At 40.9% G+C, this 27,752-nt stretch overlaps 1 protein-coding gene across 1 annotated transcript in view; it reads left to right on the top strand.

The window, feature by feature from the left end:
* The window catches only part of nf1a (neurofibromin 1a), a 305,820-nt gene that overhangs the window by 113,030 nt on the left and 165,038 nt on the right, over window positions 1-27,752 (top strand). Inside the window, exons 17-28 of the mRNA XM_055657600.1 lie at window positions 3,528-3,774; window positions 5,242-5,315; window positions 6,740-6,823; window positions 9,613-10,053; window positions 10,822-10,961; window positions 12,029-12,151; window positions 13,548-13,631; window positions 14,842-14,958; window positions 15,109-15,290; window positions 16,276-16,487; window positions 22,052-22,213; window positions 25,864-25,967. Of these exons, the coding sequence (XP_055513575.1) occupies window positions 3,528-3,774; window positions 5,242-5,315; window positions 6,740-6,823; window positions 9,613-10,053; window positions 10,822-10,961; window positions 12,029-12,151; window positions 13,548-13,631; window positions 14,842-14,958; window positions 15,109-15,290; window positions 16,276-16,487; window positions 22,052-22,213; window positions 25,864-25,967 (1,970 nt within the window). The remainder of the gene's footprint in view (window positions 1-3,527; window positions 3,775-5,241; window positions 5,316-6,739; window positions 6,824-9,612; window positions 10,054-10,821; window positions 10,962-12,028; window positions 12,152-13,547; window positions 13,632-14,841; window positions 14,959-15,108; window positions 15,291-16,275; window positions 16,488-22,051; window positions 22,214-25,863; window positions 25,968-27,752) is intronic.

Raw genomic sequence — 27,752 nt, forward strand, 5'->3', positions numbered from 1 at the left:
ATACTGTCAATTGTTTTATTTTAGTGACCAGTATACTCTTTGCAAACAGAATGCTCCAGAAACTCAGTAGAGCAAAGTCGCAGAGATACACAGTTCTAAAACAGGCCCGGTAGTTCCACCAGCTCACCAAGATGTCCATCTGTGATAGTCATAGTCATGGACTCGTACAGTGTGGAAACAGGCCCTTTGGCAGAGATAGATAGATTCTTGATTAGTGCAGATGTCAGAGGTTATAATAATAATAATTTTATTTATAGAGCACTTTAAAAACAAACATAGCTGCAACAAAGTGCTGTACATCACTAATCATTGACAAAAAAGTTAATACACACCAAAAATAACAATCAAAAGAAATAGTAGGAAAAGACATGTAAAATAAAGAAACATCAAAAACACCACAGACAGAAGCAAAGCCTCAGGCATGGTCAAAAGCCAGGGAGTACAAATGTGTTTTAACACTGGATTTGAAGATGGACAGAGAGGGGGCCTGTCTGATGTGCAACGGCATGGTGTTCCAGAGTGCCGGAGCAGCAACAGAGAAGGCTCTATCCCCACTGAGCTTCCGACTAGACCTCGGTACCTCCAGGAGCAGCTGACCAGCTGATCTGAGGGACCGGGCAGGAGCGTATGGGTGGAGCAGCTCAGAGAGGTAAGGCGGGGCGAGCCCATTCAGAGATTTAAAAACAAATAACAGTATCTTAAAATGAACTCGAAAGTGCACCGGGAGCCAGTGGAGGGAGGCCAGAATTGGCGATATGTGCTCCCTCTTTCGAATCCCTGTTAAAAGGCGAGCATTCTGAACCAACTGGAGACGAGCCAGTGAAGAACGAGCAACACCAAACTAGAGTGCGTTACAGTAATCCAGCCTAGATGTAATAAAGGCATGGATTACTGTCTCAAAATGCTGCCGCTCGAGAATGGGCTTCACCTTCGCCAGCTACCTTAGGTGAAAGAAGCTGGACTTAACCACCGCGCATATTTGGCGATCTAATTTAAAGTTACTGTCCATCCTAAAACCCAGGTTCACAACTGTTGGCTTCACGTACCTTGACAATGGACCCAAATCAACAAATGGAGGTTCACGGCAGCCATTGGGATCAAATAAAATCACCTCTGTCTTCTTTTCATTAAATCCAAGAAAAAATTTATAGCACATTTAAAAAAACCTCATGTTGACTAAAGTGCTGTACATAGAAGAATTTGGGTTGCCATACAGCCACACAAATAAAAAGAAAAGCACAACACACTATAGAATTTAACATGAACGTCCCCCCACAGCGGAATCAACGTTTTCTACCGTGAGGGAAGACAATAAATGTTCAGTCATCTTCCTCCTCTATGTTCACCCGTGGTCAGGGCCTATTGAGGCCTCCACAGTCGCCGCAGCGGAGGCCCGATGTTTCAGGCCCTCTCGCCGAATGGAGCTCCGGCTTCGGAAGAACATTCTCAGCGGCTTGGAGTTCCGAATCGGCTGCTTCCTACCGGAGACCGCAGCTCCCGAAGTCCACAGGCCGAGCTGGGCGCTATTGTGAGATTTCGAGGCTTTGCATCTCCATTACTTAAAGTCGGTGGAACTCTAATTTCCCTCATACTTTCCCCTTAAGCTTTTGCATAACCATGTTGTGTACTTTGCTGAAGGCACTTAAAGTCGGTTCACCGTCATGACCGACCACACATAGGATCCAGTCCTGGCTACAAAACTAGTAGCCATCCTAGCAGAAGAAAAAGGTAATCAATAACCATTTCCATACTTTGAAGCCAATAAAATTACACATTTGATTTGATACTGCAGGAATCTTATTAATGCTAGTGCATGACTAAGCAGAGGAATAGTTATGTTTGCTAATTTGAAGACAAGTATTTTCTCTCCTTCCACTGTCTCAATAAATGTTTACTTGTCGTCAAATACTCAGTTGAATAATGTCTCCGGGAAATGTGGGTAATGAGTTGCTTTGAGATTGATTGCCATTTGTGATTTTTAAAAAGTCATTGATGTGAAACCTGAATGCTCTTTCCCTTTCCCAGATGCTGCCTGACCTGCAAAATATGATTTATGTAATACTGTCTTCCTTTTCAAACGTTCTTTATTATTTCACATGCTCATTTATTTTGTTGGTGTCAATGAGCAGTGCATTTATTCCATGGTCCATGGAGTAATGTTATTGTGAGGAGTATTATGCCCTGTTGAAATAAATATAACTTAAAATTGGTACTAAATGACGCAGAGTGCTGGAGTATCTCAGCAGGTCATGGTTTGGGGTGTGATGAGCATTTGTATAATAGTAGTATTGGTTAAGTTAAGGAGTATAAAATTTTGACTACTTAGAGATTTTATCAAAAAAATAACCATGCAGTAGAATTTGAATACCAATGTATATAAGTGAATCCAATGGTTCAATTATGCTTTTATGTCACATGTGCAAATGTACAATTAAATTATTTTATTTCATATGGTCCAGTAAAGTATTGCAATGCCTAACCACTTCCACGATTAGCGATGTGTGCGGAAATAGTCTACTGGTCCTGCCTGCAAGGGGTACTGGGTTTTCGGAGTCCAGTCTGCACTCTAGTCCTTGTGCCTTTGGTAATAACAAAGGCAAACGTGATGCTAGCCTTTCTCCTGATCGCCACCCACTCCATCCTCCCAGTCTCTGGTCTTTAGGGGACGAGCAGGGGACAGCTCGGTGGCTTCCACCCTGCAGCCCGCGGCGGGCTTGGAGCAGGCTAATTGAAGCATTTTTCTTACGATGGAGTTGTTTGGCACTTCAGTTGCTCTTATTCTACTGCAAGATCTCAAGTATCATATTTTCATTCCACTGTTAATGGAGAATACTTTGTTTTAATGAATTCCTAACTTCTCCACTGATCAGTGAACAGTGCGAATAAAATTGTGAAGCTCTGATTGACTCGAGTGTGCCTTGAATTTTAATTTATATCGCACTATAGATGGTGATATGCTTGGAGTATTGAAAATCTTTTTAAAAGCTCTGGTCCTGTACTCGCTGGAGTATTGAAGGATGTAGGAGGAGAGGGGGGGGGGGGGGGGTGGGGGGGGATTTTATTAAAACCTACCAAATAATAAAAGGCCTAGATATAGTGGGTGTGGAGGATGTTTCTAGTAGTGGGAGAGTCTAGGACCAGAGGACACAGCTTCAGAATAAAAGGAAGCACCTTTAGAATGGAGATGCGGAGGAATTTCTTTAGCCGGAGAGTGGTTTTAGAATCTGTGGAATTCTTTGCCACAGACGTCGGTAGAGGCCGTCATTGAGTATTTTTAAAGCGGAGATTGACAGGTTCTTAATTTGTGACGTTGCGGGGAGAAGGCAGGAGAATGGGGTTGAGAGGGAATAATAGGTCAGCCCTGATTCAATGGCGGAGCAGACTCGATTGGCTGAATGGCCTAATTCTGCTCTTACGTGTTATGGTTTTATAGAATAATAACTAAGGTATCCGTAAAAGCCGCTTGAATGTTTTTCTAGTGGCATTATTTATTGCTGTGATTCTTAAGATGGATTTTTTGCCCATAGGAGAATGCCACGCTCGGCAGTGGGATCCCCATCTGTCGCCAAGCACAGACCAAACTGGAGGTGGCCCTCTACATGTTCCTCTGGAGCCCCGACATAGAAGCAGTTCTTGTATCCATGTCCTGTTTTCGACACCTTTGTGAAGAAGCCGACATTCGGTGTGGAGTTGATGATGTGCCTGTCCAGAGCATTCTCCCAAATTACAATACATTTATGGAATTTGCATCCGTCAGCAATATGATGTCAACAGGTATATTTATGTCAACATGATGTTGGTTAATGAAGTTCTATTTATAGCTCAACTTAAATTTCCAAATTTATTTTGTATGAAATTAGTCAAACTTAATTCCTTTTAATCTTCTCCCATTCTGTATTCTAAAGTACTTTTAACTTAGAAAATACTATGCTGATATTTGAAAGTGTGGTAAGAATGGCATTTCTTGATATGCTACATTGCTGATAACTATATTCTGCACTCTTATCTTCCCCATGCTCTATTTATTGTACTTGAGTTGGACTTTATATATAGTATTATCTGATCTGATTGGATAGCATGCAAAACAGTTTTCCATTGTACTGTGGTACACGTGACAAGAATAAACCTAAACATTTTGTCTGCCAAGAATTCAGGTTAGATTAGTGGTGGTGTGAGGCTGCATGTGCTAATGGACGTTTAGTTTAGAGATACGGCGTGAAAACAGGACCTTCAGCGTCGACCAACCATCACCTGTGCCCTAGTTCTGTCCCACACACTAGGGACAATTTACAGAGGCCAATTAACCTACAACACCTGCTTGTTTCTGGAATGTGGGAGGAAACCGGAGCACCTGGAGAAAACCCACGCGCTCACAGAAAATATACAAACTCCGTACTGAGAGCATCTGTAGTTAAGATTAAACCCAGGTCTCTGGAGCTGGAAGACAGCAACTCTACCCAATGTGCCACTGTGCTGCCTCATTGTGACAACTACATGAGTTGAAATGCACTGTTCTGCTTTGAGATAATTTAAGATTCAAAATGTTACCTACTATGGAGTTCCAGTTCATTCATGTTTTCTCCCTGCCCCAGTTATTGGGCGTGTATTAGCTTGGTGGAGAGATGCTGGAAATGTAGATGGTAAATACACTGATCGGTCTAAGCTGTGCATTTCATAATACCCATTACATTTTATCCAGCATTAAGCAAACATATCTGATGGGCAGTATTATGGAGATAAGAAATTGTACCTCTGCACTATCTTGGTCAAATGGGTGCAGATTGTAAAAACAAAGGATCAATCATTTAATGGGAGTAATTAGAGTAGTTAAGGTTTTTGACAATATTGCTGTGTTGAAAAGCCATGGCTAAAACTGGTGCGTTGAGGTGGACCATATAGTATAATAGGTACAGAACAGCATTGAAATACACAGGTAAACATACAGTGGGTACTGAGATTGGAAATGCTGTTGATTTTAGTCAAGAGTTTCTGTGTGTAATTAACCCATAAGCTCAACCGTTTCGCAATTATAAAGTATACTTCTTCAATTTAATGTCACAGCATTGTCACAGCACTTTTCAGGAACAAAACCAGATTGAATGTTGCCTTTCTCTTTGGGATATAATTCATAAGCTGTCACGCAGATGGATCCTGATGTGTGCTGTTGGCTTCTCTTCTCAATGCTCTTGTGACTACATGTGCTTTTTGTTCTGATGCATTTTTGTTAATGGTAATCTACAGGGCGGGCAGCTCTTCAAAAAAGAGTGATGGCATTGTTGAGAAGGATAGAGCATCCAACAGCAGGCAATACTGAGGTAAATGTTAAGATATGATTGCATTAATTTGGTGCTTGTTTCTGTTGTGCATATACCACCCGATGGTTGGCATTTTGGCATGTGATGCTGAAATAGCTATAAATTGTTGTACACGTCTCATAATTTGGGATGAAGCGTTTCTTTCAGTCTTCATTTTAACAACTGGTGTCCTAGAGTCATGAAGCATAGAAACAGGCCCTTTGGCCTAACTTGCCCACACCAACCAACATGCCCCATCTACACTAGTTCCACTTGCCTGCATTTGACTCGTATCCCTCTAAACCTATCCTATTTATGTATCAGTCTAAATGTTTCTTAAACATTGTGATAGTCCCTGTCTCAGGTACCATCTCAGCTCATTCCAAACACCTACCTTCCTTTCTATAACAAAGTAATTACCCCTCAACTTCCTATTAAATCACCCCTCACTGTAAACCTTTATCCTCTTGTTCTCGCTTCCCCTACTCTGAGCCAAGCATTTTGTGCATTTACTCGATCTATTCCTTTCATGATTTTGTACACCTCTATAAGATCACCCCTCATCCTCCTGTGTTCCAAGGAATATAGTCCTAGCCTGCTCAACCTCTCCCTATAACTCAGGTCCTCGAGTCTGGGCAACATCCCCGTGAATCTTCTCTGTACCGTTTCCAGCTTGACAATATCTTTACTCTAACATGGTGACCAAAACTGAACACAATACTCTAAATATTACCTCACCAATGTCTTATATAATGATAACATGACCTCCCATTTACTCATTACACTGATTGATGAAGGCCAATATGCCAAAAGCCTTTTTGACCACCCTATCTGTCTGTGATGCTACTTTCAAGGGATTATGTACCTGCACCCCTAAATCCCTCTGCTCCACAGCATTCCCTAGAACCCTACCATTCACTGTGCAGGTCCTGCCCTTGTTAGACATCATAAAATGCAACACCTCACATTTTTCTGTATTAGATTCCATCAACCATTCCTTAGCCCACCTGCCCAACCAATCAATATCCTGCTGCAATTTTCACCACCATCTTCACTATCTACAATACCTCCCTTTTTAATGCCATCTGCAAACTTACTAATCATGCCTTGTACGTTCTCATCCAAGTAATTGATATGGATGACAAACAGCAATGGGCTCGACCCCGAACCCTGAACCCCAAATCCATCCCTTACAACAATCAGTCTGAAGAAGGGTCTCAACCTGAATCATTGCCTATCCATGCCATCCAGAGATGCTGTCTCACCTGCTGAGTGACTCCAGCACTTGGTGCTTTTCTGCCAACCAGCATGTGCAGTTCTTTATTTTTAAACACTGCAGCAAAAGCAAAAATCTTTTTCTTAATTTTGTATGGAATCAAGTTATGTATATTCTGCCTCGGATGCAAAGAAAACCTAATGTAAACCTGTTGCCTTTTTGTTTATAGGCCTGGGAAGATACGCATGCAAAGTGGGAACACGCTACTAAGTTAATTCTGAATTATCCTAAAACTAAGATTGAGGATGGACAGGTAAGTCTCCCAGGTCCGGTTCATGATACAGATGAACATCTATGAGTGAGGAACTATCTGGGCGGTGGACTGGATAACAATGATAGTGAAGTATTATGGCAAAAAATTATACTCCCCTCGATCATGGGTGATGAAAACTTGAATATAAGCTAGAAAGGCACAAAGCTGGAGTCAGGCAACATCTCTGGAGTAAAGGAATAGGTGATGTTTTGGGTCGAGACCCTTCTTCAGACTGAGAATCAGGGGAAAGGAAAACAAGAGATATAGATGATGATACAGAAAAATATAGAACAAATGAATGAAAGATTTACAAAAAAGTAATGATGATCAAGGAAAAGAGGTGCCCACAAAGGTCCATTGTTTGTTGTGGGCTAGATGATTATGAGTTAGACAGACAATGAAAGTCAACAGGAAGACAATGAAACAAGCTTGACGACTAGGCTGGGTGAGGGATGGAGAGAGAGAGAGGGGATGCAAGGATTACTTGAAGTTGGAGAAATCAATATTCATTCTGCTGGGTTGTATTCTGCCCAAGCAAAATATGAGGTGCTGTTCCTCCAATTTACATTTGATCTCAGTTTGACAATGGAGGAGGCCCAGGACAGAAAGGTCAGTTTAGTGTTTGGCAACCGGGAGATTTTGGTTGAAATATTAGTTGAAGCGGAATCTATGGAGAGAGGCGTATTTCTCATTCTGCAGATGGCCTGAGTATTTTCTGTTCATCTGTCAGATTTGCACTCTGTGCAATATTATGCACTTTGTGTTTAGATACTCACTGTTGGCATTGATGCCTAAAGCCAAAAGACATTTCCACTCCAGCAAAATCTTTGTTCATGAGCACATCAACTCTTCAAAATCTGCAAAATGTCATGACATTTGCTGGCAGCTCTGAAATTGCATCCCAGGGACCAAATGTGGGACTTGCTGACGGCTGTATAACATATGTTGGTTAGCTTGTTCCAATTGCAGTCTGAAGTAGGGTCTGAAGAATGAGTTTGAAGAAGGGTCTCGACTCGAAACGTCGCCCCTTCCTTCTCTCCTGAGCTACTGCCTCACCCGCTAAGTTACTTCAGCATTTTGTGTCAACCTTGTTCCAACTACACAAAAAAGCTGGAGAAACTCAGCGGGTGCAGCAGCATCTATGGAGCGAAGGAGATAGGCAACGTTTCGGGCCGAAACCCTTCTTCAGACCCTTCTTCGGTCCGCAATAACCAAGCTGACCTCCCGGTGGCTCAGCACTTCAACTCCCCCTCCCACTCCGCCTCCGACAATCTCTAATTGTTCCAACTACAACTGTGCTGGGATCTGTTAGCCTCACTGATTCTGCCACAGCTTGTATCTGGTACATGATCCAAGTCACCATTAACTTCAGTGGTGCTTAGGGCAAGAAGGTAGGTTACTGTTTGTAAATGCTGCTTGTTTTTAACTTCGTTTGTTGTCTCCTTGACACAGAACAACCCTTCTGCCATAAAGTGAGGTGACACGGTTTCTAAAATTCTCTTGCCAGCAGTAAACCTTTTGATATTTTTGCTTTTACAAATTTTGTGCTTGGAAGGCCAAGTTTCCATTGAAGAAACCTAAATTGTCATAAAATATCAGAGAATCAGTCTTGAGAAGTTATCAAAGAGCAGGCTTGTCTGATTCTGCTTTCACAAATAACCCATGATCTCTTTAAAAGTTCTGAAAAAAATGGCGCTAACATAAGTCTTTGTCTTGATACATTTTTAAAATTTTTTTTTGCCCCTATTTCCAACACTGACTTGACCATGAAGATGTAAATGCTCCTTCTCATACTCCTAGTGATTATCATGTGCTTATGCTAAAAAAACTGAAATGAAATATTGTTAACCAACTGGTGGAATTTTGGCCAACAAAATCGCATGCTAATGAAGCCTCAAAATAACAACATCTAAATAGTTGTCATCAGTGAGGGTAACATGGATTAATTGAAGTCTGATACAACTGCAATTGGGAGGGCAGGGATTGCAGTGTGTTTTTATTATTTGTTTTGCTCACCCATGCCTTGCCTGACCCTGCTCTGCAGCCTTTCTCCATTTATTGCATACACTGTATGGAATCCTCAGGCAAGGGAAAGTGTTTGCACCTAGAAAAGTAATTCCCCATCATCATCAGGGTGTAATTTTCCAAGGATTGCAGAAGTTGATGGTCCAGATTTCATTGTCCCTTGCTGCCAGATCAAAACATGCAACCTACAATCAAATGTGGAAACCCTGTTCTTTCCCCAGATACAGCCTGGCTTACTTCCACAATTTTCCGTTTACACGTCAGAAGAAACTATGCTCATTCCAGATACTGAAGTTGATTAAGGGTGTCGGGAGCAATGGGGAGCAGGCAGGAGGATGGGGTTAGGAGGGAAAGATAGATTAGCCATGACCTGATGGGCCGCATGGCCTAATTCTGCTCCGAGAACATATTAACTTGTGCTTCATTATGGACAGTAACTTGAATTGTAGTCGCAGGAACTGCAAATGCTAGTTAGCAAAAAAAAAGACACAAAGGAGTAACTCAGCGGGTCAAGCAGCATCTCTGGAGAACATGGAAAACATTTCATAATTTAGGTATTTTATATAAATACTGTCTCAACTAGTACACCGTTGATTCCACACAGTTCTCTGCAATTCTGTTCGCTCTTGTGAAAGATGAATCATTTGTAATTTTGGATTAAGTCGTTTTTTTTTTTTTAATGTGGTTCTATGGGGCATGAAAAACAATTTCCTTTTCTGATGATTAATCCACTTTAACATGTATTGACATGCTTCCACATTTAGGTGACAGAAAGTCTCCATAAGACGATCGTGAAGCGGCGGATGTCACACGTAAGTGGGAGCGGCTCGATAGACCTGTCGGACACCGACTCTCTCCAGGAATGGATCAACATGACGGGCTTCTTGTGTGCAATAGGAGGTGTCTGTCTCCAGCATCGCACTAACTCAGGCTTAGTAACTTACAGCCCTCCCATGGGGCCCATCGTCGAGAGGAAGGGTTCCATGATCTCCATGGTTTCAACGGAAGGAAATACAGAGACCCCGGTCAGCAAGTTTTTGGAACGGCTTCTCTCGCTGATGGTTTGCAATCATGAGAAAGTAGGGCTTCAGATCAGGACTAACATTAAAGACCTGGTTGGACTGGAGCTTAGTCCTGCACTTTACCCCACACTCTTCAACAAGCTGAAAAACTGTATCAGCAGGTTTTTTGACTTGCAAGGCCAGGTGGGTGTCCAAGCCAATCTACTCAATGATCATTGTTTCAAAGGTATGGAATGCGGTGAAATGTGGTCCAAGGCATGCTATCGATGTTTGTGCTGTTATGGATGGTAAGGGGAGGGGTGGTGAGTAAATTGAGGTGTACCAGTACTCATTCTTGATATTAATTAAGTTTCTGCAATTATTTGCAAACAAAACATGCAAACATGGTGCAGTGGTGCAGCTGGTAAAGCTGCTGCCTCACACGCCAGAGACCTGGGTTCAATCCTGACCACTGGTGTCGATAGTGTGGAGTTTGTGCGTTCTCTCTGTGACCGCGTGTTTCCTCCCACATCCCCCCAACAATATGCAGGTTTGTGGGTTAATTGGACTCTTGTCCCTAGTGGTAGGGACTGGATGCGAAAGTGGGATAACATAGAGCTAGTATGAACGGGTTGTTCAGCGTGGACTTGGTGGGATGAAGGGCCTGTTTCCATGCTGTATCTCTAACCTAAACCAAACATGAACAAGGAGCAGAAGTTGGTTGCTTGGTCTCTCCACCCTCCCCTACCACTTAAGATCATGGCTGATCTTCAATGTCTCCAGAGATCATTTTTTATTTAAGTTGTATCTATCTTATTTAAGCCAATTATTGAGATGTTGTTTTTTTCATAATTTTGTTTTGGTCAAGGGTTAATGAGTTTTCTTTTGCCTTGGGCCTCTGTGTTCCTTTTTGGTTGCTATTTTTTAATGAGCGTAACGATGCTTCATAAAATGTAACTATATGTAATGCAGGTGTTACTGAATGACACAAACACACCGTTTGTGGAGCAGACCATTGCAATTATGAAGAACTTACTTGACAATCACACTGATGGCAGTTCAGAGCACCTGGGACAAGCGAGCATTGAGACAATGATGCTCAATTTAGTCAGGTAAGGTGTTGTTTTGTTTAAGGTGTTGCTTGTGTCCATTTAGTCTCTGGAGATGATTCCTTCCACTGGTATCATGACCTAATCTTCCTCATCCCTCTTGCCCAAGTAATAATTATTCATTTAAGTGCATGGAATCTTTGCTGAATGTCATGAAGACAGTAACTAAATCAGCATTACTTGAAGTGTAAAAAGCCATCTGCCTCAGAAGGTGCATTCTCGATTTATGAAATAGCTGGGTTAGAGATAATGAAGACTCTGGCCACGATTCAGAGCATGTATACCCACTGTCCTCATTTGCTCTTAAGGGCCTGTCCCACTTTCACGACCTAATTCACGACTTTTTTTACTCGTGGACGTTTTTCATCATGCTAGAAAAACGCCCCGACCTACTTGATGCCACGAGTACCTACGACTAGCATCACGGCCTGCTACGACCTACCTACGACCTCGTGACGACTATGATGCGAGTATGAGTTAAGGGCAAACTCGGCAGAGGTCGTGAAAGTGGGACAGGCCCTTTAATTTGCTTCAGATTTGGGGTGGCCCAGCGGCGCAGCTGGTAGAGCTGTTGCCTCACAGTGCCAGAAACCTGGGTTCGATCCTGACCTCGGGTGCTGCTTGTGTGGAATTTACACTTTCCACCCGTGACTATATGGGTTTCCTCCGGATGCCCCGGTTTCCTCCCACATCCCAAATACACGTGGGTTTGTGGATTAATTGGCCTCTGTAAATCATCCCCGGTGTGTAGGAAGTGGACGAGAAAGTGGGATAACATAGAAATCTTGATGAGCGGACGATCGCTGGTTGGCATGGGCTCGTTGGGCCAGAAGGTGTGTTTCTATGCTGTATATTTAAATTTGAGCGATAGCATATTCTTGAGAGCTACTGATTCCATACCATCGGCCTGCTTATTGGTCGTGTAAAATGGCTTGACAATCTGATCTTTAACTGTTGGCATTACTGAACTATTAACATTCCTTCATGCTGTTAAGCTGGTACACAAAAAGTAAAATCTGAGTGTTTCAGATGGTATAACACGACAAGTCAATCTGTGTTCTTCAATGCAGGTATGTTCGTGTCCTTGGAAATACTGTCCATGCAATCCAGATCAAAACCAAACTCTGTCAGTTGGTGGAGGTTATGATGGAGAGACGAGACGATCTCTCCTTCTGTCAAGAGATGAAATTTAGGTGAGTATGTTAACTCAAATATTGCAATGATGATACAGGGGCAGCATGCAGAGACTAGAGACGAGTGGTGCCGCGGTAGAGTTGCTGCCTTACAGCGCCAGAGACCTGGGTTTAATCCTGACTATGGGGCTGTCTGCACAGAGTTTGCACGTTCTCCCCGTGACCTCGTGGGTTTTCTCGGGGTGCTCCGGTTTCCTTCCACATTCCAAAGATGTGCAGGTTTGTAAGTTAATTGACTTCCTTGAAAAAATTGTCCTAAGTGTGTTGGTTAGAACTCGTGCATGGATCACAGGTCGGCACGGACTCAATGGGCCGAATGGCCAGTTTCCACTCTATATCTCCAAACTAAACTAAAACAGGGAGCCTCGACCCAGCGAGAGTTTTTAAAATCACGATGGCAACCTGGAAGTGAAATTTGAAAAATTAAAATAATCTTGCATGAAAACAATGACCTACCAGCCAGTCATAAAATGCTATCTCGTCGCCTGTTGCCATTCAGGAGAGGCAATCTGCCATGTTCATCCACATAGTTATTCACTCTCAATAGGAGTGAAAATGGCAAGTAATCCCACTTTAGGGAATGCACAATAAAAATTGGCTTTTCATTTTCTTCCACTTCCTATGAATGAGTGAAAAAATATACAAAGCTGATTTTGAAACAATTACCCATTGAGTTGGAATGCAATATCTGTTACAAAAGGGCACAAAGTGCTGGAGTAACTGAGCGGGTCAAGCAGCATCCCTGGAGTACATGGATAGGTGACGTTTTGGATTGGGACCTCTCTTTAGGCCGATTAGTCTGAAAAGAGGTCCCCACCCAAAATGTCATGTTCTCCAGAGATGCTTCTTGCTGCTTGATCTGCTGAGGTACTTCATCACTTGCTGGCCTTTTGTGTAAACTAGTATCTGCAGTTCCATGTTTCTAATGTCCATCACAGAAAGGAATATGTTTTCTATTGACAAGTGTACCAAGGTACAGCGAAAAGCTTTGTATTGCATGCTATACAATCAGATCAGATGATACAATGCACAAGTATAATCAAATACAATAGATAGAGCAAAGGGGAAGATAAAGAGTGCAGAATATAGATCTCAGCAATGTAGTGCACCAGTTCCATAGACAAAGTCCAATGTTTGCATAAGAGTCAAGATGAATCGGACAGTGCCTCAACCTTATGATTCAGAAACTTGATAACAAAGGAGAGGAATCTGTTCCTATGTCTGGTGGTGCTTGCTTTCAAACTTCTGTACCTTCTGCTAGATGGGAGCAGGGAGAAGAAAAAATGATAATAGTTTGTCCTCATTGTAAGTAGATGTTTCCACCGTGGAAAGTTGGTGATCAACCTCATGGGTACATTGATACTGGAGAGTCATGTTTAGTTTTTTTCTCGTCCAGGAATAAAATGGTGGAGTACTTGACAGATTGGGTAATGGGAACTTCAAACCAGGCTGCTGATGATGATGTGAAATGCTTAACAAGGTAAATGGATCTTTCCTCCAATTAAATGTTTCTGAGCCAAGATTAGCATTACTTAATTAATCCTCTTTTTCTAGTGATTTTTAGTTAAATGCTGAAAACAAATGTTTTCTAACTTAAGCATTCTGATTTTACTAGCAATCTTGCCAATGTAAAAACATTAAAATAATTTGCGATGAAGAACGCTGATCGTTGTGGAAATACCCTGGGGTGCTGTATAGCTTTTAATCATTTATGCCTACATATCCCCAAATCCCAAAGGCTATTAAGATATAAGAATCTCACCATGCTTTCAACTCAATGTTCGCTGTTGGAGCTCATCGTAAACATTGTAGTTCTTTTTTAATTTAATTGTGGCACTGATGTTTTTAATAATCATTCTAAAATGTGTCCATTACAAACTTCAATTCCACTACTTTTTTATTTTAAGCAGTTCCAAACATCATTATTAGATTAACTGTTCCTCGGGTCTTGAGTTATAAAACAAAATCTTACCTCTTTATTTGAGAGTTGATTATCGTACGATAATTTCTTCCGGTGCCTCTTTAGATCATATGTGTTCCTTGGAAGCACCTCAGAACTTGAGGTAGTTTGAGTATCTAACAGCGTAACGGCATTTTCAATTAGTGGTATATTATGTTTTGGTCTGTGTAAAGTTATAGAATACTGAATAATGTAATATGCACTGGCTCAGTGGTTTTATAAAATTATATTGATGCATTTTCAAGAGTTGATTTATTTTTGTTCTCCTTCCATTTTCGTCTTTGTCCTATTGCATACACCAGGTCTGTATGTTTGCCACATGTTTTCTGCCTCACTTTTAATCTCCTAGTCCTCTCTTCCAATCTCTTGCGTCTTCCTCTTGCAAATATTCAATTTTTAGGAAAACATTTTGATTTTCTATCAAGTGCTCAGAAATTCATTGAATTTGTTAATGCAAGGAACTTTGCATGGAAATGAAATCACATTCTAACTTTGGATTTGAATTTCATCTGATGCAAAAACAAATTGTGAATTAGGTTTATCATGTTCACATGTACACGTGAAAAGCTTTGTTTTGCATGCTGTCATATCAGATCAGATAATAAATAAATACAATCAAGTCAAACTGGTACAGTATGTAGAGCAAAGGGGAAGGTGCAGACAAAGTCCAATGAGGAAAATAATGTTATATTAATTGTAAAATGGCTTTTTTTATGAATGTGTTCTACAGAGACCTTGACCAAGCGAGTATGGAGGCAGTGGTGTCGTTGCTTGCAGGATTACCGTTACAGCCTGAAGAGGGGGATGGCGTAGAACTAATGGAAGCTAAATCGCAGCTCTTTCTCAAGTGAGTCCATTTTGTGACATCGAGAACAACAAATGCATTTGTTGTATCTGACAGCGATTTGAACTCTGTCCAAATAGCTCCTAATCTGCCACGTGTTATGTAAACATTTTAGTAATTGCAAATATCGCAGTAAAAGTGCCCCTCCTTTAGGTATTTCACGCTCTTCATGAATTTGCTCAACGACTGCAGCGAAGTTGAGGAGGAATCGGCACAAACGGGCGGACGGAAGAGAGGGATGTCACGTCGCCTTGCATCACTTAGGCACTGCACGGTTCTCGCGATGTCCAACCTTCTCAACGCCAATGTAGACAGTGGACTCATGCACTCAATAGGTGAGCTTAAACATGCACTCAATAGGTGAGCTTCAATGCATTTTATTCATAATACAAAGTAATTTTTTGCAAATTGCCATTTTTCCATGGGTAATTTAATGAGGCTTTGATACACATGTGAATTGAACAAAATAAAATTATGTAATAGCATCTCATATTGGGTAATTTACAGCCAATGGCATGAATATTGAATTCCGTTCCACTGTCTATTCACCCTATCAATTTCCCTCATTACTTTATGCACCTCAATAAGATCGCCCCTGAGCCTCCGACCCTGAAGGAATAAAATAATTTTCTTCAGTGCCTCAGGAAGGCCGTCAGCATCCATAAAGACTCATCACACCCCTGTAACGGACTGTTTGAACTACTTCCCTCCGGCAGACGTTACAAGGCCTTCTACGCCCGAACCTCCAGACTCAGAAACAGCTTTATTCCCAGAGCTATAGCGGCTCTGAACCGGCCCTGCTGAGTGCCCCCCACCCCCCCTGGACTGTCTCCCTCGGATGGTCACGACACGCAGCTTATTTATTTATTTTACTTTTCTTTTTCATCGGTTGGAGCTGCATACTAAATCGCGTTGCACTGACATGCAATGACAATAAAATATATTATTATTATTATTATTATCCTACCTTGTCCCATCTCCCCTTGCATCCGAGCAAATCTTCTCCGCACTCTTTCCCAGCTTAATGATATTCTTCGTAAAGCAGGACGAGCAAAATTTAACACAATGCTCCAAATGTGACCTCACCAATAATCTTACAATTGCAATAGGTAAACAATCTTAAAATCGTATTCCAGGATGCCATGTATTGTTCTGTTGGGTTGATGTTGTATTTTCAGAATTCTTGACCTTTCATGAATGTTCCTTTAGATTTGTTTAAAGAAAGTGTTTGATTTGAAAAAAGTGTTCTTGAAGGTTTGTCTTTTTTTTCCAAACCCTAATTGGATTTTTTTTTTCTGCTGTTGTCTTTATTATGCTTAGGCTTGGGTTACCATAAAGATCTTCAGACAAGAGCCACCTTCATGGAAGTGCTAACTAAAATTCTTCAACAGGGGACCGAGTTTGATACTCTAGCTGAAACTGTACTGGCTGATCGATTTGAACGGCTCGTGGAGTTGGTCACTATGATGGGAGATCAGGGGGAGCTTCCTATTGCAATGGCTCTTGCCAATGTGGTGCCTTGTTCACAGTGGGTAAGTAGAGTTTCCTCGGCAAAGTAAACCGTTTTAGCTGTTCAATTGTCTCGTGCAAGGGGAAATTTTCACTGGATAGGCAAACATTGTTGTGCGGTTTGGGGATAATGAGTAAAATGTAAGCAGAGGATGAAGTGACAAACACCAGATAAAACGAAGCAAACTGGCCTTCCCACTGCCCTTTTCCCACCTCACACAGTCCCAGCTAAAAAATATTCCTTTGCAAAAGCAATTACCTTCATGAATCATTTATTGTAGGAAGTGCCGCACTTGTCAGCTTATTTTTCATGACTTTTCCAACTTGAGATATGCCAAATAGCTTTTTAATTCAATCTGTCTTGTAACCACTGCTTAATCCCGGTTTTGCATGAAAGAATGACCGGACTTTCAAAAGGAAGTTAAGTGCATGTATTTAAACTGACCGGTGGTATTTTCACTAATTAGTCTTATCATTTCACGATTGATGGACGCGAAAATGAAAAATAGACTGATGTTTGGACATTTTAGCTGCTGTGCATTGTGCTCACTTAGCACCAATGCTCTCAATGAAACTAAAATTTGTAACTACCTTCTGTGTGACGGTGTGTATTCTTATGTCACCCAAATTGCATACTTCACGAATTTGAATTTGTCCCTTCATCCCTATTTGAAGAGATTGAGAAATGTTCATAGATATGTATAATCTGAGAGAAATGTTCTTCTGCTCTAAAATAGTGGTTACTTGTGGAAGTTATTTGCTTCAGTTATTCATTCACAGGCTGAATGTCAATATATTGACCTCGCCCCAATGGAAATATTGTAGATATCTTTCAACAATGTTAATTGCTGGGAGTGAAAAGTAGTCATGGTTGTTATCAATGGGGTCTCATTTTATATATCAGTATATTTCATATTAGATGTAAGGATATAAATGTCATACAAGACATATTAGATGTAAGGATATAAATGTCCACCACCGATTTTCTGGCAACTGGCAGCTAGTGGAAATGTTGCCAATGTTGACTCATTTAAATGAAAATTAGCTTCATTGACTTCAGAAAATATTTCTGCAGTACTGCATGTGTTACATCATGTGAGATATGGGTTAAATGTGGGGAAAGGACCAATTCAAGCGGGACATCTTGGGCAGCATGGACGAATTGGGCTGAAGGGCCTGTTTCCATGCGGTATCAATCTAACTCTATAACATATGCTAATTACAGATTAATTAGTAGGAGCCGATGTCTTTAGAACTATGGCTACATCTTTGCCCCACTGATGGGACTGCCATTCCTTGTATCTGGGTCTTTTGTAGATTGTATAATAACCAACTGGATTGAATAGTGAATGATTGTATTATCGTATTACATGATGACGAGGTGGTGACTACGTAGAATCTGGTTCTTTTTTCCTCTTGACAGTACACAAGATCAACTCTTGAAATAGTAAAGAGATGTAAATCAGTCTTTCGCCTGATGATGGCAGCAAAGCTTCAAATGACTGAGTTTGGTTCTTTGTTAATTCCCGAGCTGATGATTTCTGAAGCTGCAATGCCTGACTGTTTTTGAAGTTGTACTAAGTGGCGCTTGAACTTGGGGCAGGGATGGGGGGGGTGAATAAATTTGTAGGCTAAGAGCTAAGGGTTAAAGAGACATGGGAAGCAAGGAAACAATTATAGTTGTGTGATTGTTTGAATGAAATAAAATATTGCACTTGATAGCCGAACAGGTCAGGTTATGTTTACTTTATTTGGTATGTTTTTCTATATTTTATTACTTTCAAGTTGCGCTTATGTTAAAACGATAGCTCGTAACATTGGTCTCCGAAGAACACTTTACTCTGAATTTTCTAATTTTGATCAATAAATTCTCAGTGCCATAAGCACAATCTTAATCTAATTGATATTAAAGTGCGTGAAGATAGTTTGAAATGGATCAGAGTGATAAATTTGAGTTACTTGTGCATGTTTGTAATTATCTATTCTGCAAAAGTAATTTCTTTCCAAACCTGATATGTCTTTACGGTTTGCATGTTGCCATCCTGTCTCTTTGTCCCCTTGTTTCAGCATTTGTGAATATGAAGCAACTTTTCCACATGAGAATAGCTTATTGTGTATAACATACATCCGTCACTCTATCAGTGCAGGAATGACAATAACAAAAATAATTGACTGCAATTCTCAGCACAGCACATATGACGTGGTATCTTAATCATTTATAAAAGAAAATCTAAGATGAAACTATTAATCACCTTAACTGCCCACTAAGAACTTAAAAGCACTAGTACAAACAGCAATAGGCCCCATATGCCTTATTCCACCATCAATAAAAAATAATGACCATTATTTTATCTATTTGTAACTTGCCTGCACTTATCCTGAAGAAGGGTCTTGACCCGAAACGTCATTCCTTTTCTCCAGAGATGCTATCTGACTTGCTGAGTTACTCCAGCTTTTTTGTGTCTATCTTCAGTTTAAACCAGCATCTGCGGTTCCTTCTTGCACATTTCATCTGCACTAACTCCTACCCATTGATTCTCTTGAAAAACAAAAAAATCAATCTGCCTGGAATATGTTTATGGCTGAGCCTCAGCATCATTCAGTTGCCTTCCGAATTCAAAAGATTCACTTCCCTTTGGTTGAAGAAAACAGTTCTCTTCACCTTGAACAGTGAACTCTTATTTTGACTGCTTGTACTGAATGACTCTATAAGGAGAAATATCAATCCTGCATCTACGTTACCAATCCCCATAATAATTTCGAAAATTAACAGCACGGGAACTGGCCCTTTGGCCCACAATGTCTGCGCCAAACATGATGCCAAGACCAACGCTTAGCTGCCTTCACATAAAGCATATCCTTTTATTTCCTGTATGTCTATGTACCGATCCAAAAATCTCTTAAATGCCACTATACGCCTCATCCACCATCCCTGGCAGAGAGTGTGTAAAACAAAACTTGTTGTTGCCCACCTCCTTTAAACTTTGCCTCTCTGACCTCCAAGCTCTGCCCACTAATATTCGATGTTTCCATCCTGGGGAATAGGTTCTGACAGACTATCCTATCTATGACTCACAAAAATTTCTACCAGTCCTCCCTGTGACCCCCGGCGTACCAGAGAAAACAATCCAGGTCTGTCCAACCTCTCTCCCTGTAGCTAATGCCCCTTCCAGGCATCAGCTGAGTAAAACTCCTCTCCCTCTTTCCAAAGTCCCTGCATCTTTCCTGGAATGGGATGACCAGAACTGCATGTAATACTACAAACGTAGCATCACCAAAGTACATTTCAATCAGTTCTCGCAACTCGTCAATTTATTCTATTCTTTTAGAAACCACATTTTTAATTTCCCAATATAATTATTTCTGTCTCAGTCAATAGTGGCATTAATTTTTGCTTATTTTCCATTTTGCATATCTGTAAAAGCTTTCACTGTTATATATTTTTTGCCTTCCTTTTCCTTATCAATTTCTTGGTCCTTTTCTGAATATAAATTTTCCCAAATACAGGCTTGCTGGTCCTTTTAACATTTTAAGCTTTTTCATTTAAGTTAAATGCCTCTTGTCAGCTGTCGTTGGATCACTTTTTTTTTTTGTGCCTTAATGGGACTAATTACATCTGTTGTAAGCTAATTATTAATTCTTCAATACACTCTGATTCATACTCAAACTTCAAGTAAATTGCATTTTAATTTTAGTAATTCTGGTAGTTTTGTGGCACTGCAAAATGACATGCAGTTTTGCTGATACAGAAACAGATTTGTCTGCTGCTTTTGTTCATCACCGAACACCAAACTGGGCAAGTTTGATTATTATCTGAATCACGATCGACATGGTGAAAACAAAGGTCAGGCAGTTCCCCACAAGAATGGACGTCAGAACATGCCTCGTGGAGCTGGTGACTTTCTGAAACGGGATTCTGGCAAAATTCTGAAATTAGTGTTTTCTCGCCCCACCAACCAAACTCAATGGAATTGGAACACATCTGACCAATTAAACAGTTTCCAAAAGTTGACTTTTACAAATTGCACTTTCGTGAAAAGTATTGCACAGATGTAGCTCAAAAAAATGCAATTCTTCATTTTTACCGCAGACTTCCATTGGGCCTGTCACAAATCTCAACCAACAGGTAGGAAATCTTAAAATGTGCATACAGCAAAATGCACACTTGAACCAATTGCAATAATTCTCCAACTGCTTTTAGCAGAGAACTTAAATAGCCCTCTAGTCATTTCCTTGTGGTGGTGATATGCTTATGGCAGCTCAATGGAGCTATGGTTTGGGTAGCCATATTAATGAGATAGCATGACTTGGTTGGAGCTGAGCACTAGACCTGAATCTTGTTCTTGCAAACTCTTGCCAGTGAAAACCAGCAGAAAGTTGGGGGGAAGAAATTGTCCACTGTTAATTTATCATTGGAAAAACAAAAGCTAAATTTAAGCATTCCACTTGCATGTTTCTGCTAAGTTGTGTATTTGTCTTCAGTGCTCAAAATACGATGAAACGGGCTGATTGGGCTTGGAAGTAGTAAATGAACTTTTCAGTGTTCCAGTTCTGGATTTAAGATGGATTTCAAAATGCTAATGGTTCTTGATCCACTCATATTGATCAAAGCAAAGAAACCCAGGTCATGATATATTACGAATGAAGGTTCTCTCAAAACCATGAGATCCATCTCTGTCAGAGTCATAGATTCACACGTAAACAGGCACTCCAGTCCATCTTGTCCATGCCAACCAGGATGCTCCATCTAAGATAGTCCAATTTTCCTGCATCTGGTCTGTATCCCTCTAAACCTTTCCCATTCATGTACATGTTGAAATGTCTTTTAAATGTTGTTACCATTCCTGTCTCAACCACCTCCTCTGGCAGCTCATTCCACACACTCACCACCCTGAGTGAAATGGTTGCCCCTTGGGTTCCTCTTAAATCTTTCCCCTCTCTCCTTAAACCTACAGTATGTTCTCTACTTCCTGATTCTCTTGCCCTTGGTAAAAGACTGTGCATGAACCCTATCTATTCCCCTCATGATTTTATACATCTCTAAGATCACCCCTTAGCTTACCGAGCTCCAAAGAATAATTTCCTAGCCTGTCAGACCTCTTCCTATAGCTCAGGCCCTCGAGTCCTTGCAACATCCTCTTAGAGGAAAGGTTTAATAAAAGAACATGAAGGGAAACCTTTTCACTGAGAGCAGTGGGTGAATGGAACAAACTGCCAGAGAGAGTAATAGAGGCAGGTCCAATAACAACCTTTGGAAGACATTTGGACAGGTAGAAAGGGAGGAGATGTTTAGAGGGATATGGCCCAGGTGTGGGCAGATGAACCAACATTGATGAGTAGGGCCGAATGGCCTGTTTCTGTGCTGTATGACTCTTTGACTCTGCTAGTCAGAAGTAGGTACTGGAAATATTTTTCAAAGAATTGTATTCAAGCCTAATTTTCTGCTGCTTGTCACTGGCATTATGCATTAACCCAATGCTGTTCTTTCTAGTAGTTAATTCAAAATCTTCAATTGCTTTGTGCAGTTCTGTAATTGATAATTATATTTGCGTTTTCTCACCCCCTCCCTCTTCCCCCTATCCCCTAGGATGAGCTTGCTCGAGTGCTGGTGACGTTGTTTGATTCACGTCATCTTCTCTATCAGTTGCTATGGAACATGTTCTCGAAGGAAGTTGAACTGGCAGATTCCATGCAGACTCTCTTTCGAGGCAATAGCCTTGCAAGTAAAATAATGACATTCTGTTTTAAGGTAAATCTACAAAGATACTCTGAAGGACTAGATTTTAAGGGAATATGACATTTTCTTCTTGCCAATGGGTCATTTAATTTTGAGTTACTCCGTTCATACTTTTTAATTAAGTGCAAGTGTTAACTTGTGCTAATCATATGATGATGACGTAAGCAACTGCAGGTCCTAGTATCTTCAGCACAAAATGAATAAGATCTCAGCAGGTCAGGCTGAAGAAGGTTCTTTACCTGAAATGCTGCTTTTCCATTTCCTTTCATGATATTCAGACAATGCAGAAAATGGGTCTTGGGCCCTACTTGTCCATTCCAGCCAAGATGCCCCATCTAAGCTGGATTCCATTTGCCCATGTTTGCTCCATATCCCTCAACTATCTATGTACCTGTCCAATTGTCTTTTAAATGCTGTTACAGCACCTGCCACAATTACTTCCTCTGGCTGCTCGTTCCATATATTCATCATTCTCTGAGGGAAAGGTTGCCCCTTGGGTTCCTTTTAAATCTTTCCCCTCTCACCTTAAACCTGTGCCCTGTGGTTCCTGATTCCCCTACCCTGAGTAAAAGACTCGTTCACACTATCTATTCCTGTCATGATTTTATAAACTTATAACATTGCCTATTAACCTTCTGCCCTCCAAAGTATAAAGCTCTTGCCTGCCCAACCTTTCCCTCCAGCTAAGTCCCTCTAGTTCTGGCAATGTCCTGTAAATCTCTGAATTCTTTCCAGGTTGACGACATCCTTCCTATAGGAGGGTTACCAAAACTGAACACAATACTCCAATGCGACCTCATCAACGTCTTGCACAACTGTAACATAGCGTTCCAACCTCCATTCTCAATGCCCAGTCTGATGAAGGCCAATGTATCATAGAAGTCAATGCAACAGTCCCAGTCATAAGTGATAGGAGAAGAATTAGGCCATTGGCCCATCAAGTCTATTCCACCATTCAATCATGGCTAATCTATCTCTCCATCCTAACCCCATTCTCTTGCCTTTCCCCATAACCCCTCATACCTGCACAAATCAAACATCTATCTATCTCTGCCATAAAAATATCCATTGACGGCCTCCATGGCCTTCTGTGGCAAAGAATTTCACAGACTTACCACACTCTGACGAAAGAAATTCCTCCTCATCTTCTTTGTCCTTTGGATTTTCTCCAGCCATCGGATGTTTGTAAAGCATTCTGAGCACCGAATACGCATTTGAATTGACCCCACAATCATTCAATTTATAATTGATCCCTATGCTTGGGTGCAGCTCTTAAACTTTGTCTTTTGATATATGGGTTATACCAACACAACCTCGGCAGAGGAATAACATATTCTGCGCTGAATGACGTAATTTTCTTGTTGTTTATAAACAATACCTCCTTTCCTTGAGGAATTCTCTGGTGTTTATGTGAAATATTCTTTCCCCTTTAAAATCACAAAGTTGTGCAGTTCCTGCAAAAATGTGGCAAACTAAACTTGTAAGACACGATCACCCACGTACAAAACCACGCTGACTATCCCTCATCACCCCCGAATCATCCAGATCTGTCTATCCAAGACCTGATTATAATGCGGTTGATGTTAGGGGCTGTTACTTCATCCATTTTGACTAATTAATTGAATTATTAAGGTTCATTCTGGATCTGAAATTGCAATTTTACAAATAAGTACCTGAACTTCCCTTTATGGAAAGCAAAATTACGTACCTCAAAAAAAAATCCTGTTTTCAATTCATTCATGTGCATGTCCAAATAATTTCAATTTGTGTCCGAATGTAGATGGGTTGCTGAGTAAATTTGCTGACGACACCAACATTTGCAGACAGAGGAGTTGCAGATGGTGATGAAGGCTGTCAGGAGATACAGCGGGTGATAGGTCAGCTGCAGAAATGGGTGGAGAAATGGCAGATGAAGTTTAATCAGAACAATTGTGAGGTGTTGCACTTGAAGTTGAAAGTAAAGGCAGAGTATACAGGTGATGGCAAGTCCCTTAACAGCATTGATGCACAGAGTCCAAGTTCATAACTCGTTGAAGTTGGCAGCTAAAGTAGATAGAATGGTCAAGCAGACGTACGCTATGCTTGCTTTCATTGTTAGGGGCATTGCGTATAAGAGTCAGGAAATCATGATGCAGTTCTATAAGATTGCATGCAGTTCTGGTCATCCCATTACAGAAAGATGTGGAGGCTTTGGTGAGGTTGCAGAGGAGGCTTGCCAGAATGCTGCCTAGATTGGAGGGTTTCAGCTGCAAGGAGAGGTTGGATGACCTTGGATTGTTTTCTCTGGAATGTCGGAGGTTGACGGGAGGCTTAATGGAAGTGTGTAAAATTATGAGAGACACAGATGGGATAAACGGAATATTTTTTCCCAGGGTGGAAATGTCCAACGCTAGAGGGCGTAGATATAAGGTTAGAAGAGGAAGGTTTCCTGGAGATGTACGGGGCAAATTATTTTTTACACAGGGGCGCCTTGAACGTATTGTGGTGGTGGTGGAGGCAGATATGATAGTGGTGTTTCCGAGGCTTTTAGATAGACACATGGAAGTACAAGGAATCAAGGGATATGGGTTATGTACAGGCAGATGAGATCAGTTTAACTTGACATCATGTTCGGCACAAACATTGTGGGGTGAGGGGCCCGTTGCTGTACTGTTCTATGTTCTGGTTGAAAACTTCCATTTTTAAAAGTGCCAACCTACCAGGTTATAACTGATTTTCCATTATTTTTGTCAGTATCTTGATGGTATTTCAATGCACTTGTGATGAAACCTTTTATCGAAGAGAAAATAAATTCACATTTCGAATTGTGCAATGTCTGCACAATGATTCATTATCCCCATTATCTGATAGAGCCATCCTTTGTTTCTTTGTATTGAATATAATTTTAAAAGAGGTCTTCAATGTTAAGTTTAATTAGTACATTCCCAATGGAAAGTTTCATCCACAAAGTTTCTGCCACCCTCTGAGAGGAATTTAGGAAATGCATGTGTTTATAATTGGAGGCTGGGGAAGGAGGGGTGGTGTTCAGTAACCCTGTGGTGAGCTGAGAGCTGTAAATATTAACTGAGAGATTGATTTTGCAAGTCATTTGCCTCTTGAGATCGGGCTGCAGCTTTGATAAGATTCCCTAGTATATGCCATAGTTTTCCTTCTATTTTTGTGTCGACACATCTGAATTATGGACAGACATTGTTTTGGGTTGGGACCTTCCTTCAATTTTCCACCAAAGTTCTTTTACTCATTTTATTTTCCATCAATAAACATGAGCTTTGGAAGACTGAAGTAGGATTAATGGATATTTTGAGGGCAGAGATGGATAGATTCTTCATTTGCGCAGGTGTCAGGGATTATGGGGAGAAAGCAGGAAATTTGGGCTAGGATGGAGAAATAGATCAGCCATTATTGAATGGCTTGATGGGCCAAATTGCCCATTCCTGCTCTTATCACTTACAAACTCATACTGCCTGATCTGCTGAGTTCCTCCAGCAGTCAAGATTTCAGCATCTGCTGTTCCTTGCATCTCCGTTGTTTTTTTGTTATAACTTGGTACCATCAATTTTATTGACAAATCTAATTCCACCCTGTGGACTTTTTTACATGCAGGATGTGCTTTTTTAAAAATAGTTTGTACATTGCAAATCTTTTGTTCTTGGTGCTTTCAGGTCTACGGTGCTACATATTTACAGAAGCTGCTTGAGCCTTTGCTGAAAACTGTACTTAAAGATCCCGAGAAACAGCATCTCAGCTTTGAAGTTGATCCCACCAGGTTAGGATTGATTTTCCGTTCATTTTCTCAGCATCCTGATCTCTGGTGATATTTCTATGCACTTATGATCCCTTTTATCAAAGAGAAAATAAAACACAATCTTCAAATTGTGCAATGTCTGCACAACATTTTTGTTTAAATCCCTATTATCTGAAAGAGCTATCCTACTGAACATCTATTCCCCCACCTCCCGATCCTAAACAGTTTTAAATGTTTGTCATATCTTGCTGCAGTGGAGTTCAATCTGTGGAAATTGATGGGGGTGGCATTGTTCCTGAGATTAGTGTTGAAGTTAGTTGTAAAATTGAGCTGAATTAATTATTGAATCAACGGAAGATGCAGCATGGAAACTACAGCCCATTGAGCCCACACCCACCATCAAACACCCATTCGCACAAATTCTGTATAATCACCATTTCTTATCCACTCAACTATAAACAATAGGCAATTTACAGTGGCCAATTGACCAAACACTTTGGGATGTGAGAGGAAACCGGAGCTCCCAGGGGAAACATACGTGATCACAAGGAGACATGCAAACTGAGGTCAGGATCGCATCCAGGTCTCTGGCACTGTGAGGCAGCAGCTCGACCAGCTAATTAACATCTAATGCAGATGTTAAACTTTGGATTGATTTGACATTGGTGGTGGTCTATGAACCATGTTCTGGATCATTTGTACAGTGAGCTGGTACCAGATTATGGCCAATGCGGGAAACAATCCAAACTGTATTAAAACCTGATTGATGGAGTGAGTAGGTTATTATTCCTCTGTTATCTACTCTGTTCCATCTTGATTGATATTATTAGGGCCAGCAGCTTAAAGGCACAGAAATACAACTATGCATCTGCAGTGGCTAAGATTAATATAGCTGTGAATATTGGCATGATTGCAGTTTGAAAGGATAATTTATTTTGCTAACTTTTATGAATATCGACTCCTCCTGGATTGTATGATGTTGTTTGAGGTTGGTCAGCAAAAACAGTAGAATTAGTTGGTCAGAGCAGGGAGAGTGTATGACAAATAGTGTTCCAATAATCAAAACTGGAAGGGCAAAATTAGAATCTGATCAAATTCTCTTCCTTGCTGCTCCCCTGTTGATCACTGTCATGACTGTGGACACAAAATGTTGGAGTAACTCAGCGGGTCAGGCAGCATCTCCGGAGAATAAGAATGGGTGACGTTTTGGGTCGGGGCCCTCCTTCAGTCTGTGGAGAGGGGACTGGTGCTGCTCCAGCTTAAATACACTTCTGTTGGTCCTGCACTGTCAAGACTGTTCCAAGTCATACCCAAGTCAAGCCAAAAAGAGCTGATCATTTAGTTCAAGGATAGGTAAATATATATTTTTTAAATCCATGCTTGGAGTCTGGTGCGATTGGATTGTTCGAGGTCAAATTGGATTTGAATTCTGAACAAAATACAGGCTGTAAATTTAACTGGTCTCAATAAAGAAGAGTGGTGACTTTTAAATGGCTGAAGTGTGCACTATATGATGCCAATTTCATTGGTACCCTTTCATCCCTTTCAGATTTTAAAAGCACGTACTCTTTTTTGTCGACTATATACCTGATGAGGCAGCATGGTGTTTTCAACAATCATAAAAAATCTTCTGTCATGTTGTCAAGTGCAGATTTATTAGTTCTAGGAGCACAATTAAGCCATTTGGCCCATCAAGTCTACTCTGCCATTCAATCATGTTTGATCTATCTTTCCCTCTCAACCCCATTCTCCTGCCTTCTCTCCCCACAGAACAGCCGAATAAGGATTGTGATAAAAATGAAAGTA

This window comes from Leucoraja erinacea, chromosome 28 (genome assembly GCF_028641065.1).
Source record: "Leucoraja erinacea ecotype New England chromosome 28, Leri_hhj_1, whole genome shotgun sequence".
In the NCBI taxonomy this organism is placed as follows: Eukaryota; Metazoa; Chordata; class Chondrichthyes; order Rajiformes; family Rajidae; genus Leucoraja; species Leucoraja erinaceus.